General features: G+C 53.1%; 1 protein-coding gene across 4 annotated transcripts in view; it reads left to right on the forward strand.

Moving 5' to 3' along the window:
* Positions 1-8791, forward strand: part of CAMK2A (calcium/calmodulin dependent protein kinase II alpha) — a 30163-nt gene extending 21372 nt beyond the window's left edge. Inside the window, exons 14-19 of one of the 4 annotated variants that reach the window (XM_027682854.1) lie at positions 4260-4292; positions 5381-5429; positions 6736-6811; positions 7636-7730; positions 8077-8305; positions 8525-8791. In XM_027682854.1, the coding sequence (XP_027538655.1) occupies positions 4260-4292; positions 5381-5429; positions 6736-6811; positions 7636-7730; positions 8077-8305; positions 8525-8528 (486 nt within the window). In that variant the 3' untranslated portion in view covers positions 8529-8791. Of the gene's footprint in view, positions 1-4259; positions 4293-5380; positions 5430-6735; positions 6812-7635; positions 7731-8076; positions 8315-8524 lie in introns of all 4 variants that reach the window. The other 3 variants (XM_027682853.1, XM_027682855.1, XM_027682856.1) reach the window with 3 other exon arrangements.
* Positions 8792-13087: the final 4296 nt, after the last annotated feature.

A 13087-nucleotide genomic window follows, 5' to 3' on the forward strand; every position in this document is an offset into this window, starting at 1 on the left:
TTGCTGGAGGGGTGCATGGGGGGAACTCGAGGCTGTTTCATTGCCTGCAAAATGCGCTTGGCCCCTCGCTACCCCCAGGGAGGGGGAGAGGCAGAGGTTGGACCAGGACAGGGCACGGGGGAGGCAGCTCTTCAGCCCAGAGCCAAGGCTCCAACAGCAGCCATCTGGAGAGAGGGGAGGCCTCATCTCTTGCTCGCTCAGCATGTGTCCTGCTGTGGCTGGTGGGACTGGCCCCAGTTCCTGTCCCATCCTGTCCCAAGGGCTGATGTGCTGCTGGGTGACACATGGGTGCTTTAACCCCTTCAGCAATGCTGCCAGTCCCCTTTGCCCAGTCCAGACAGCAAAGGAACATGGTGATACTTGACAGAGCAAATGGCTTAGTGATGCTCTACAAACAAGCTGGTGCTTGGTGGATCTTGCTTCTTGGGCTGCAGAGCCTGCGGATTTGTCTGTCCCTTTGAGCTGGGGCCACAACTCTTCTCCAGGACAAGGTGGCTCCTGGAGGCAGCAAAATCATGCTGCTGAGCAGCTTCTTCTGGTGACACGGAGATGTGGTGGATAGTAGTGGCTATTGAGCTTTGTCACTTTTCCTGCAGGAAGGAATGGTCCATGTGAGGGCCTCTCTCTCCTTACCTGTTCCCTTTGTGAATACAAGGGATCACTCAGCAGAGGAGAGCTGGCGTGGTGACATCCTCCATCATCAGGCAGAACTCTGGGAGTCCAACTGCAGTATGGCTGCTCTCCTTCCTCCATAGGGACCCTTAGTTGGGAGAACCTAGAGAACATTTTTCCACCCTTTCGTAGGGACTGAACTATTGGACCGTGAGGGGTGCAGGATTTTGGAAGAGCAGAGCCCTCAGCCAGCTTCTTCCCTCCTCAATCCAAATGGTCAGCAGAGCCGGGGGTCTAGGAATGGCAGGTCTCTCTCCCACTCCTCCCACATCCAGTGGCTGGGACAGGACAAGCCTACAAGGACTGAGACCACTCACAGCACTCCAGACCTGGGCTCAGATCCACAGCAGGCCATCCTAGCCATGCAGTGTTATTCTGCAGCATGAAGTTGATGGGCTGGATGGCTCTCAGAGGACATTACTTTGGGCTATGGTGTCAGGTTAGCATGAGACTCCCAGAACAGGATTGCTGGGTTTGGTGCTGGCAGATCCCATAGGAGTCACAGCAACCCATCTGCCAGCCATTGCTGGCCTGTCCTCTTCTGCTCTGAGGTCCCAGCTGCTTCTGAGAGTCACCTGAGAAGTGACACCACAGGTAGAGCTGCCTTGGTTGCTGGAGCACAGGTGAGAGCAAACAGAAGATGCATTTTTAAGCTATAAAAGGAGAGATTGATGGAGAGGCTTCATCAGGCATTGTCCTGAATCTAATTTTCCAGCAGAAAGGGACAGCCTTAAATTTCTGTGTTGTGGTAGAAGACCATTTGCCAGCCCAACTTGCTAATGATGCTCCCTCTTGGACTTCAAAGTAGCTTTGTCCTGGGAAAAGGGGCACTTGCTGTTGTGGCAAAATAGCTTGTTTTGGTGAAGAGCCTTCTGGCTCATCACTGAAACTCAGCGAGCAGTCTGCTTTCAGAGCAGGATCAGAGAGGCTGGTTTGCATCGTCAGCCCTCACTGGTGAGCAGGGAGCAGGTCATGAGACTTCATTCCGAGGCAGTCTACGAGCCAACACTCCTCTCAAGATGGTGGACAAGCTCTGGAGAAAGAATTTGCTTTTTTATTGCACCCTTTCCAACAAGTGGAGGTGAGACAGCCTGCCTAGTTGGCCAGGAAGGTAGGGGAGGAGAAGACAAGGCAGAGGCAAACTCATTCCCAACAGCTTCCTTGCATTGGCCACCTTCAGCATAACCATCCCCACCTCTCATTCCCACGCTCAGCCTGAGGGGACCTGCATTGTGACCCACTCGTGGGGGCACAGGGAGGCTGGGGGCTGTGGGTGAAGCTTTAATAGCCCACCATGGGCAGCCAGCAGATGTCAGGACTCTGCTGAATGGTGTTCATTTCTTTCCATCTTGCTGGAAAAGTGAGGCGGGAGCCTGGAGGCCTGCCTTGGGTGGTTGGGCCGGTGGGAAGGGAATGGTCCTGCCTGCTCAGAGCCGGGCTGTAAGTCAGGCCATGTGATGTGGTTATCTGTTGGAAGAGTCGTGCTCCCATTTGGAGCAATATGCTGGACTGACCGTCCCCATGAGAGCAGGCAGGTCCCAGGCAGCCACCCCTGCCTTTCCTACCCAAGGCTGTGCTGGTGGGCAGCAGGCAGCTGGTGCTGCTCTCCAGCCTGCCCACACAGCTCTCCAACACCAGCATGGGGCTAGCCCAGGCTCAGAGAGCTTGAAACTCACCCTCCTGAGGAGGTTCCTCACCTACTAAAAGCATTCATGGGACCAAAAATCCCCCTTGAGCCCTGCTCTGGGGTCTGTGGGAGGTCCTCTGGTCCCAGCAGCTATGATACCTTCACTGCCCTGTGTAGTGTCACATCTCGTCCCATTGTAAACTAATGGAATCACTGCCCCATGTCACATCCTGTCCCGTCCTAAATTAATGAGCTCACTGCCCCATGTCGCATCCTGTTCCTGTATGTCCAGACTCGACGCGGTCACTGCTTTGTGTTGCATTCTGTGGCGTCTGAAACTTCTGCAGTTTTCTGCCCCGTCTCATGTCCTTGGGCAGCAGAAGCTGTCAGCCCTTCCTGAAGACAGCCCAGCTCCAGTGGCTCCTTTTCCCATGAGGTTCCTGCTGAAATACCACCGCTCACTCTGCCCTTTAGGACATCTGTTGTTTCAGCGAAGGAGAGGCGAGTGTTGACGGAGGACCAAGAGCCTAAAGGGGCTATGAGAGAGCTGGAGAGGGGCTTTGAACAAGGGCATGGAGTGATACAACAAGGACGAAAGGCTTTAAACTGAAGGAGGGCAGGTTTAGATGGGATATAAAGAAGAAGTTATTTATTGTGAGGGTGATGAGGCACTAGCACAGCTTGCCCAGAGAAGCCATGAATGCCCCATCCCTGGATTTCAAGGCCAGGTTAGATGGGCCTTGGGGCAACCTGGTCTAGGAACTGGATGATCTTTAAGGTCCCTTCCAACCCAAACCATTCTGTGTTTTTCTGTTTCTATGGGAGAGAGGGGAGAGCTGCACTGGCAGAGGGGGAAACTCAGTGAGGCTGCTGGTGGGAGCCAGTTAGGATGTCAAAGGATCAACAAGGGGGAATGGATATCAGCAGTTTTTACCCTGCAGCCCACCCATGCACCCTAATGGGTCGCTCTGTGGACTTTTCCAGGAGATTTGTACAGTGTGTGCTGCTTTTCCCACACAGGGCAGGCACAGATGGTGCCTTGTTAAATATGCTGCTACAACGCTTTGTTATTTGGCACTGCAGATTCTGATTTCTGCACATTGGTGTTCCCTGACACCCACTGGGATTCATTCCCTGGAAGCCAGAGGTGCTGAAAGGGTATGAGGTCAGCATGCACATCCCCCTGTCTCCTGGCTAAATTGAAAATGGAGATGGGGAGCAGAGCACAGCAGGGAAGGAGAGTCCAGAAGTAGTTTGGAGTTGCAAGCAGAAGCATGGCTATGGGGTCATCTAACCCAAAACCTTAAAGCCTAGTGGTAGTGGTCAAGGATAGAGACAAATGTGCATGTGTAAGGTCTTCTCTTTAGAGGAAGCTTGTCCTGATTTAAAGCACTGGATCCATGCTAAAGACAGCTTCGCACACAGTATGCATGCCTTGCAGGGTCGAGCAGCAAGGTCTGAAAACAGCCAGCTTAGTTCTGGTCTAGGTCCAAAGCACTAGTCAGTGCCATAGGCAGATGCACCCAGAACAGATCCAGAGTCTGTAGAAGTCAGTATGGCATTCACACTGGGCACAGGGCTGTGGTGGAGCTGCCTTTGATTTTCACCATCCCACTCCTGTTCCTGTGAGATTGCTGTGTGGGTCACAAAGCCACCGGAGTGGTCAGTGACTCCCTTTTGGACTAACCAGGTCCTTGGGATGAGAAACCCCAGAGATTGTGGCAGGTCAGGAGAGAAAGGTGCTGGCAGGAACACGGGGAGGGAACTGGCACAGCACCACCAGCACTGCAGCCAGTGGCACGTCCACACAGGAGCAACACGTTGCCCCCCTGCGCCTTTCGTTTGCCCCTCCATGAGGACCAAGAAGGGGTCCTCACGAGCTGCTGCCTCTCATGTGCTGCTCTCAGCCTTTCTCACTCTGTGTCTCTTCCTGTTCCATCTCTTCTCCTTGTTTTTCCAGAAAAGAAAGTCCAGTTCCAGCGTTCAGTTAATGGTGAGTGTCCTTCGTCTTCCTCAATGCCGATATTGCTGGGCCTCTCCACATGTTCCAGCTTCCCCCGTTTTTGGAAGTTACCTCGGGGTAGGGAAGAAGGGACAGCGGGGTTGGAGGGAACATCCTCAAAGCCGTATCACCCACAAACCCCATTAACAGGGTTGGTGCAGGCACTTGCTGGCCACCAGCTGGTGGGAAGCCAGCCCTGGTTCTTGCTGATGGGTTCTCATGCCGTTTCTCCCAGTTCTCCTGACTCAGGTCTGCAGGCTGCATCGGTCCAAGGAGCCTTGGAGAAACACCTTCCATGCCTCTGCGGGGACTGTATGGTCATGGGACACCTTGCCAACCTACATCGGGGTCTTCTGGGTAATACATAAGCAAGGCTCTGCTGGGAAGAGCTAGCAGAGCCATTGCTCTAGCTCCACTAGCAGAGTTGCCTTGATGGGGCTCCCGGAGAGAGACAGGGGGTCAGTACCCCTCTAACCCCCAAATCTGTGTAGTGCTCAGCTGTTTCTTGAAAGAGCTGTGTCTCAGCCTTCAGTGGTCCATGTGGGTCTTGGAAGCACTGTTTTATTGTACATTTCTCTCCCTACTCTGCGGTCAGTGTGGTCTCTCTCACTCCTGCACAGTCCCCTCTTTCTCATCCCAGCTCCTCCTCGCTGTTAATTTGTACATCTCTCTCTTTATTGTACAGTCAACATGGTGTCTTCCACCCCCGCACAGCCCCTCTCCCTGCCCCTCCGGCAACGCTCCTAGGAACCCACCAAATGGCCCCTGGACCTGCCCCCGTCTCTGTCCCCACAGGTGTCGGTAGGAAAGGCAGCGCCGTTCCTACGAGACCCTCCACAGCCCACCCCTTGTGCCCTTGGCTACAAGGAGTGGAGGTCAGGGAGGGCTCTGCCAATGCTGCCCTAGGGCTGTGGTTGAGGACAGGTTGGACCTGCTGGCGTTTTCCTTGGTTTCTGTCTGTTGGCACAGTCGAGCGCTGCGGGGTCGGACTCGGGGGGCTGTCGAACACACGAGCTCCGTCTGTCACAGGGAGAAGACCCTCCTCACCACCCCATCTCTCCTTTCTGTTCTTTGCTCAGGAGTCATCGGAGAGCACCAACACCACCATCGAGGACGAAGACACCAAAGGTGGGCTGGCGGGGAGGTGGGCGGGTTGTGGGTTGTTAGTCTGACTACCCCTCATGAGATGTTGGCTACAGCAAAACCCACCACCATCGAGCAGCCTCGGGGCCCTTCAGAAGTTGCTTTAACTCCTCAGATGGTTCCACTGCTGGGTTGCTGCCATGAGCAGCTGGGGCACTGCTGGTGAGGGAGAGGGGTGCTCCCATGAACAGGGATGTTCCCTGAAAGCAGGCATCGAAATGACAGAAATCTGCAGGGATAGCAGCCTGGCTGACTGCTCTCCAAAATAAATGGCCCTTTGGGAAAAGCCTCCAGGGGAAATCCCTGTCTGCCGCCTGCCTGCCAGCCAGAGGCAGCTTTCTAAGAATAACCCAGGCAATAATTTATCGGTGCTAATTTGTAAAGTCTCTCAATGAAGTGATCTCAGCACAAAGCAAGATGGACTTTGGCCTGATGTGAGAGCTAATGGGACACTTGTCATCCTAGGGAGGGGCTCCCCGAGCCTGGACACAGAGCCAGGCAGTGCTCGGGAAGTGATGGGAGTCCCTCTCCTCCTTTCTGAACAACTCCCAGGAACGTGCTCTCTCTCCTTTCATTAGTCACAATACAAAAAAGAAAGCCAACAAAAACAAAAAAGAGTTAAGCATGATGGCAATTTGCATTTGAAGCAGAGCCTTGTTAATAAGCCCAGAGTTACCTCTGACAGCTCCTTCTGCATCCCAGGGAGCCCAACCCGCTCTTGCAGCGCATCCCTTCCCGGATGAATTGTCAGTGCCTGGAATTCCCGGCAGCAGCTGCACAGCTTTATGCCCTTTGAGTGGTCCCTCCTTGTATCTCCTGGTGTGGCTGCCCATGTCATCCACCTGCTCTCCTCCCTGCTGAGACCCTCTCCTCCCATTTCAGAGTGAGGTGAGAGCATCCTTGGTCCAGCTTGCCCTGACTGGCCTCTGCTGTGAGTTCATGGGATAGAAGGTCCCAGCTCGGCAAGGCTTTGCAGCCAAGACCAGCCTGTGCCAACTTTTGGGCTGAGGGCAGCTCGCCATTTGGTAATTAACCCTTTGGCTCTTTAGGAAATTACAGAGTTTTTCAGTTTTGCTTTGGCTTTGAAAGTCTTTCCTTTCTGGTGATGAAGAGCCCTTCCCCACATTTCTCTTTCAAGTCGCTTTCCTGCTTTTTCTCTGGACAGTTTCCACAGTCCCCCAGCCTGCTGTGGTCTTTTTCTGATGAGATAAAGATCTCTCACCAATATGGTAACACCAGCACTTCTGGTTTGTATCCTCCTTTTATTTTCATTTTCTCTTTAAACCAACAGTACGCAAGCAAGAAATCATTAAAGTCACAGAGCAGCTGATTGAAGCAATAAGCAATGGAGACTTCGAGTCCTACACGTGAGTGTGCCCAGCGCGGGTTTGGGCTGGGTGGGGTCTCAGCCTCCCAGAGCAGGGTCTCTACTCTGATGGTGCTGCCCAGAAGGTTTTACTGTTGCTCAGGGCAGGGTGACCAGGTTGACGTGGTGGGGGAGACATGGAGACTATCCAAGAGAAGCTGGGGACATCAGTTTCCAAATATGATGCTGCTCTTGTGCTCAGCTGACCACAGCTCTCTGGTCTCACTGTCATGGATGAGCCCATTTTGAGGTTTGCAGAAAGAGAAATAATTGTAAACGTGATTTATGATGGAAGAAGGAACTTTGCATCTATTATATCCAGATTGCCACAGGCTGTACTGAAGCAGAGCTGCTTTCTGCTCACTGAGCTGATGCTCTTCAGAGTACACCTCTTCTGTGTCCAAGGCTGATTTAATTAGCAATGTCTGAGTGAGTGCAGGTCTTCATCACTGTCTCAGAGAATCACAGCAGGGATATTCTGATACAGAGCAGATAATATGTTTTTTATCGCTACTGTTTTCCTTTCTTACAAAGAAGATGGCAGTGTTTGAGGAGGTTTAATTACAGATGGTGACTGATGGAGAATGCCCCCTGCTTTGCTGGGGTCCTGGCTGTAGTCAGAGGCTGGAGGCAAGGTGGGGTGGGCTTCATGCAGAATGCAGAGATGAGTTCAGATTTTTGCAAGAATTACTTGCTAGTGCAGATGCCCCTCAGCCTCAGGCTGAGAGAGCCATCCTGAGCACAAGGCATTTGCATTCTTCAGGCTCTCATGCTAGAAGTGGTGAGATAACATCTCCCTTTTATCTTCCCTTCCTGGCTCCCCAGGAAGATGTGTGATCCTGGGATGACTGCCTTTGAGCCCGAGGCTCTGGGCAACCTTGTGGAAGGCCTGGATTTCCACCGATTCTACTTTGAAAACTGTAAGTAGCTCCCTTGCTTTCTGAGGGACCCCTCCCACCTCCCATGGGCCTGTCTTGACCTTCATCAGCTTACCAGATTGAATAGGATTATGGTGGCTGTGGAGCATCTCTAGCTGATCTGGAAGGTCCCAGCAGGAGATATTTGGTCAGCTGGGACCAGGTGCATGCAGAGGAGTCATTGCATTAGCTGCTTTCTAGGTGCTGAACCCACCCATGCAGCATTTACTCAGCCCAATCAGAGAACCTAACGCAAGCATCTCCCCTTCCCTCATTGCTGCCACCCTGGGCAAGAGCCCCCCAAACTCCTTTGCCTGCCTAACTGCCCTTGTGCTTGTCCCCTCTCCAGTGTGGTCCCGGAACAGCAAGCCCGTGCACACGACGATCCTGAACCCCCACATCCACCTGATGGGAGACGAGTCCGCCTGCATCGCCTACATCCGCATCACGCAGTACGTGGACGCCGGAGGGATCCCCCGCACTGCCCAGTCCGAGGAGACCCGCATCTGGCACCGCCGGGACGGCAAATGGCAAATTGTCCACTTCCACAGATCCGGCGCGCCCTCTGTCCTACCGCAGTAAGCCCTGTGAGGATCCAGGGATGGGGAAGGGAGGGCAGGGAGGGCCGAGTGCGGGCTCATCGCAGCTTTGAGGCTGCACAGCAGGTGGGATCCTGCTCCAGGATCTGCAGTGGGGAGCAGATGACTGAGTGCTGTGAGATGGCACTGGAGGGAGGGATGCTCTGCCAAAGGGATGGTCAAAGCAAATTCCGGCTCTTCCTGGTTTGTGTTTTGCAGCTGAAGCGTGGTCCTGCCTGTGTTGGGCTTGTCACTGACTGACTACCAAGGGGAGACCCCCTCCGACATGTTCACCTACGGGACTTTTCCTGTTGGCTCTGCTGCTTGGTTCCCGCTGGAATAACCCCTCGCTTCTCACCGCACACACTCAACGGCCCTGCCAGCGCAGCGCAAGCATCCCATGAAACCCCCCCACCCTGCCGGGGTCGTGGCGCTGGGCCCCCTTCCTCTGCATGAACCAGGAAAAGAGAAACCATGAACTTAAACCCAAACATCTGGCTGGTGTACAGGCCCTTCTCCTTGGCTGCAAAGCACTGGTGGGCCCCCTCACTACCCAGCACATGTCCTGAACTGGGCTTGGACTCATCATCCACCTCCATCCCCACCTCTGCTGGAAGCCCTCCGAGGAAGAGGGGGGCAGTTTTGAGCTGCTCTGTGCTGCATCCTCCCCGTGTGCTGGTGGATTTTGCTTTGCTGCTATCAAGGTCCCCGTCTGCTGCCATGACTCCTGCCCGCTCTTGACCCGAGTTCCCACTTCCCAGCAGCCTTGAATGGGGAACCACAACTTAAACCATTTGCAAAGTCCATTTTCCTCATGCACCTGGGCAAGGAGGGCCATGTTTGGACGGGTGAGTAAAGACTACCTGTTTATTTTCCCTTCCCAGCGCAGGCTGGCTCCTTCCCAGGAGAGCAAGTAGGTTTGCATCCTGGCTCCAGGCAGCTGCTGCGCCAAGAGGGATGGTCTCCCTCCTTCCTCCCTTCTCCCTTTGGAGCAGGGACTGGAGAAGCTGGGAGAAGAGAGGAGGAGAAAGACAACTGCTTCCCAGTACCGCATGGGCACAGCCGGGAGCTGGAGCTCTCCTCTCCTTCCCACACTCCTTCCAGCCTGGATCCTTTACCCCAGCACCCACCCCTGCCCCTCACGTGCAGCACTGGCACTCCCCTGCTCCTGACTCCCAGGCTGGGACGGGGGCAGCTGAACTGGCCGCTGATTTTGGGGCACAAACCTCCATCGCCCACACGACTCCTTCCAGCGATGACAAGGAATGCAAGCTTTAGTGACAAAACTCTGCAGAATCTGATTGTGCTTCAAAGAAAACAAACAAGCCTTTAGCTGTCTTCTCCTTTGAGCGCATGCCTTTTTATAGGGAAAAAGAAACCAACCTACCGTGCATTTCGTAACTTGATTTTGAGTATTTGCTGAAATGGATCTTTATGTAATAACTAGAAATATTCAACTGTTTAAGGTGGGGAGGGAGGGGGGGTTTTCGGGGGGTTGCTGTTTCTCATTGCGTTTACATTTGGAAAGGGGTTGAGCCGCTACGATGCTCCTACTGGGGGTCCCGCGGCTGCCAGCCCCCTCCCCACACCGTGGTGGCTCATCCCGTCCTGTCCCAGAGCACTGGATGGGTGAAGGCACCCATCTCTGGGGGCACCCGCCTCCCCAGGGTGCCTTCCTGCACCCCACGGGTCTTCCTGCAGGGCAAACCACAGCGGTGGCTTTTGGAGAGCCACCAGCATGTGGCTTTCGGGACAGAAGACACGGCCAGGATGAGAAATTTTGGTCTCACCTCTTTGCCATCAGGTAGAGGTCCGAGGGTGGGTGTTTTTCCGGCAGTTCTTCCGTTTCTCATTCTCTTTTTCCGACTGGAGCCTCTTTACTCATTGATGTGAGGCTCCTGCAGCGCTGCTGCCCTGGGGGACTTTCTAGCTCCCCTCTCTGCATCTGCATGGCGTTTAACTTTCTAGACGGTGCGTGTGTTGAAAAACAAAGAAACGAACAAAAAAACTGCTTGTTTTGGACATAAGAAAAAAAAAAGAAAAAGAAAAAAAAAGGAAAAAAAAAAGAAAAGAGGAAATGTTTCCTCCATGTAAATACTGAGCGTGTATTTTGCCTTTTATGTGGTTTTGAACGCTTTGCTCTCTGTCGAGGCAGGGACGGCCACCGTGCCAAACGCAGCTGCATCCTTGCAGACTGCAAAAAACATTTTCCCACTGGATGGAGGGGAAGAAATCCAAACTGCTGGGGCATGGACAGGCCCTGAGAAGTGTTGTGGTGTGTTCCGCTGTGCCGGCGGTGCGATGGCTGCTGGTGATGTGTGTAGAAGATGCCTTTCTGGGGGCAAATCACAGAGCTGCTCCACGGGTGCCCATGTGGGTCCCCTTGCCCTTGGTGGACCTATGCTGTTTCACCGTGGGCTTGCAAGAGATGACCCCAAAGCAGGGAAATCCATGCAGGGAGAGGATTAGCTTTTAAGGTAGACTTTTGGTGTTTTTACAGATCTGTTTTTCCTCCTATAGTCAGGTAGTGCTGAATTTTTTTCATTTTTAAAGGAAGGACTCAGCTCTTTCACAGTTCTCTCTCTCCCTCTCCAGAGCTTGCTCTGAAGTCAGCCATGGTGAATGCCATCCACCTTCTGATGCCCAGGCTCTCCAGGTGACAGGAGAGTTTTTGGGGATTGGTATAAGGTGGCTGAGGATAGAGGAGGTCATGTCAGGGCTCTGCATGGGGGCTGGAGGGTAGATGCCATTTCAACCTGTTTTTGAAGCTGCTGATAAGTGTGGACTTTGGGTGAGCTGTGAGGGTGAAGCTGCTCCAGCAGCTGCTACTGGAGAAAGGAATGGGACAGGAGGTGCAGTAGGATTTGCTGGGAATGACAGATGAGATGCTGGGGTAGATACAAACTCCTTTCACTGAGAGCCCACAGTCACTGCTAGGGAGAAACATCTTGGCTTCCAGGAAGGCTTTGAGGTGCCTTCTTGAAGGGGGTTTCTCATCCTTGAGGTTTCACTAAGGTCACCTCCCCAGGAGGCAGCTGGATGTCCTTGCAACACCTAAAACCTTTCTGCTCTTTTCCGAGGGAAGCGGAGTCTGGGGTTTCAACTCATTCTAGTCTTCCAGTCAAGCTGAAGCCTGACCAAGGAAGACCCAACTTCCCAACATACCCATGCTGGCAGCATTAAGCACCTGCACTTTAGGGATCTGTCCTGCCTGGCTTCTCTGTTCTGCTTCTCCTGAGCAGGTTCCTGTATCCCCAAGAGCATCTCTGAGCAAGCACTGACAGATCACCACCATTTCTCTCAGTATTCGTGGAAAACATCTTCTGTCTCTGTCTTCCTTCACATTTCCTGATTTCTTCTAAACTTGCAGGAAAACTATAAAAATAACCATCAACTGCCACCATCTTCTCTGGCTGGCAGAGCCAAGGATGCTGCTGTTATGTCTGTACTTTTGAGCTGTTGGCCCCAACAATCCCCCCCTGGTTCTGGGGATGACAAGGTCCAGGGATGCTCCCAATAAACAACATGGACAAGGCCACCTTGTTGGGATGGGGTTTACCACCATGGACCTCCTGTCCCTGTTGGCCTCAAAGCTGGAGATCAGGCTGTGGCACATTTCATTTCCTGGCATAGACAGAACCCCACTGCCCTGGTCACCTGCCTGTCTGGGTCAAACCAAACTCAGAAGTCCTACAAACTCATCCTCTGTTTCACCTCTCACAGGGGATATCTGACTGGAAGCTCTTGCTGTGGTGTTCTCGAGCTCCCAGCTCCACAGGTGGGCTTGGGAGCTGCCTGTTTTCCCTTTCTGGATACCAGGGTCCAGTGGCAACATCATAATTTCTCACATCTTGCTGGTGCATCCCCTCTGGAAGATGAAGAGGCTACTCCTGGGTCTCTATTCTTTGCTGGAGGAGCAGGGACTCCCCTCCTGACCCCAGACAGTCACAGCTGGGAGAGTGCTTTCCCCCCTACCCCACATGTAATGCCCCCTCTGCCAGGCACCGAATTTCTGTGTGACCCCAAACCTGCCTCCCCTCCCTTTGCCTTCCACAGTGGATGCCCCCACGGATCTCCAGAGGTTGGAGCAGGCAGGAACAGTCATCTGCTCCCACTTTGAGCTCACAGTGGGCCCTGCAGCCTGTGGTTGGATTACAGTGCCATGTGTGAGAGGGCAGCCATGCAGCCCCATGGACCAAGAGCTGTCTGCCAGCAGGAGATCCCATAACCTCCTCTGACCACCCCAGGAGATGGGCTGACCCTTCATCCTCACCACAGGGCACATCTCATGGTGTGCACCATGCTCTTGATGCAGCACTGAGGTAGAGACTTTGCCATCCCACATGTCCCAGGGTGCAGGTCCCAGCCCATCTGCACCAGACAGGGAAACCCAGACGTGAGCAGACTGTGGGGACATCAGAGCAGGGGCTGGTGGCCACTCTGCCACCCGTCCCACCAGCCGAATGTCCTTCCCTCCTGCAGGTCATTGACAGGGAGTGGGAGAGGGAGATGTGGAGGGGACTGTATCAAGTGGCTCCTTCCTTCTTTGGGTTGTTGTCCCTTTTTTCTAACTGTTGCACAATTTTAGGGCTTTTGTAACATTTTTTGGACAAGCAGGGAAAATAAGTTAACAGTGGTTTAAGAAAAAAAAAGTGAGATCTATCTCTCTCTCTTATATATTATATATATAAAAAATATATATACTTACAGGAAATCTCTATGGAAATATTTATTTAAGATGACTGCAAAAAATATATTATAATTAAGATTATACCAAGCTTT

This window comes from Neopelma chrysocephalum, unplaced genomic scaffold (genome assembly GCF_003984885.1).
Source record: "Neopelma chrysocephalum unplaced genomic scaffold, ASM398488v2 Primary Assembly neopelma1_63, whole genome shotgun sequence".
Lineage (NCBI taxonomy): Eukaryota > Metazoa > Chordata > Aves > Passeriformes > Pipridae > Neopelma > Neopelma chrysocephalum.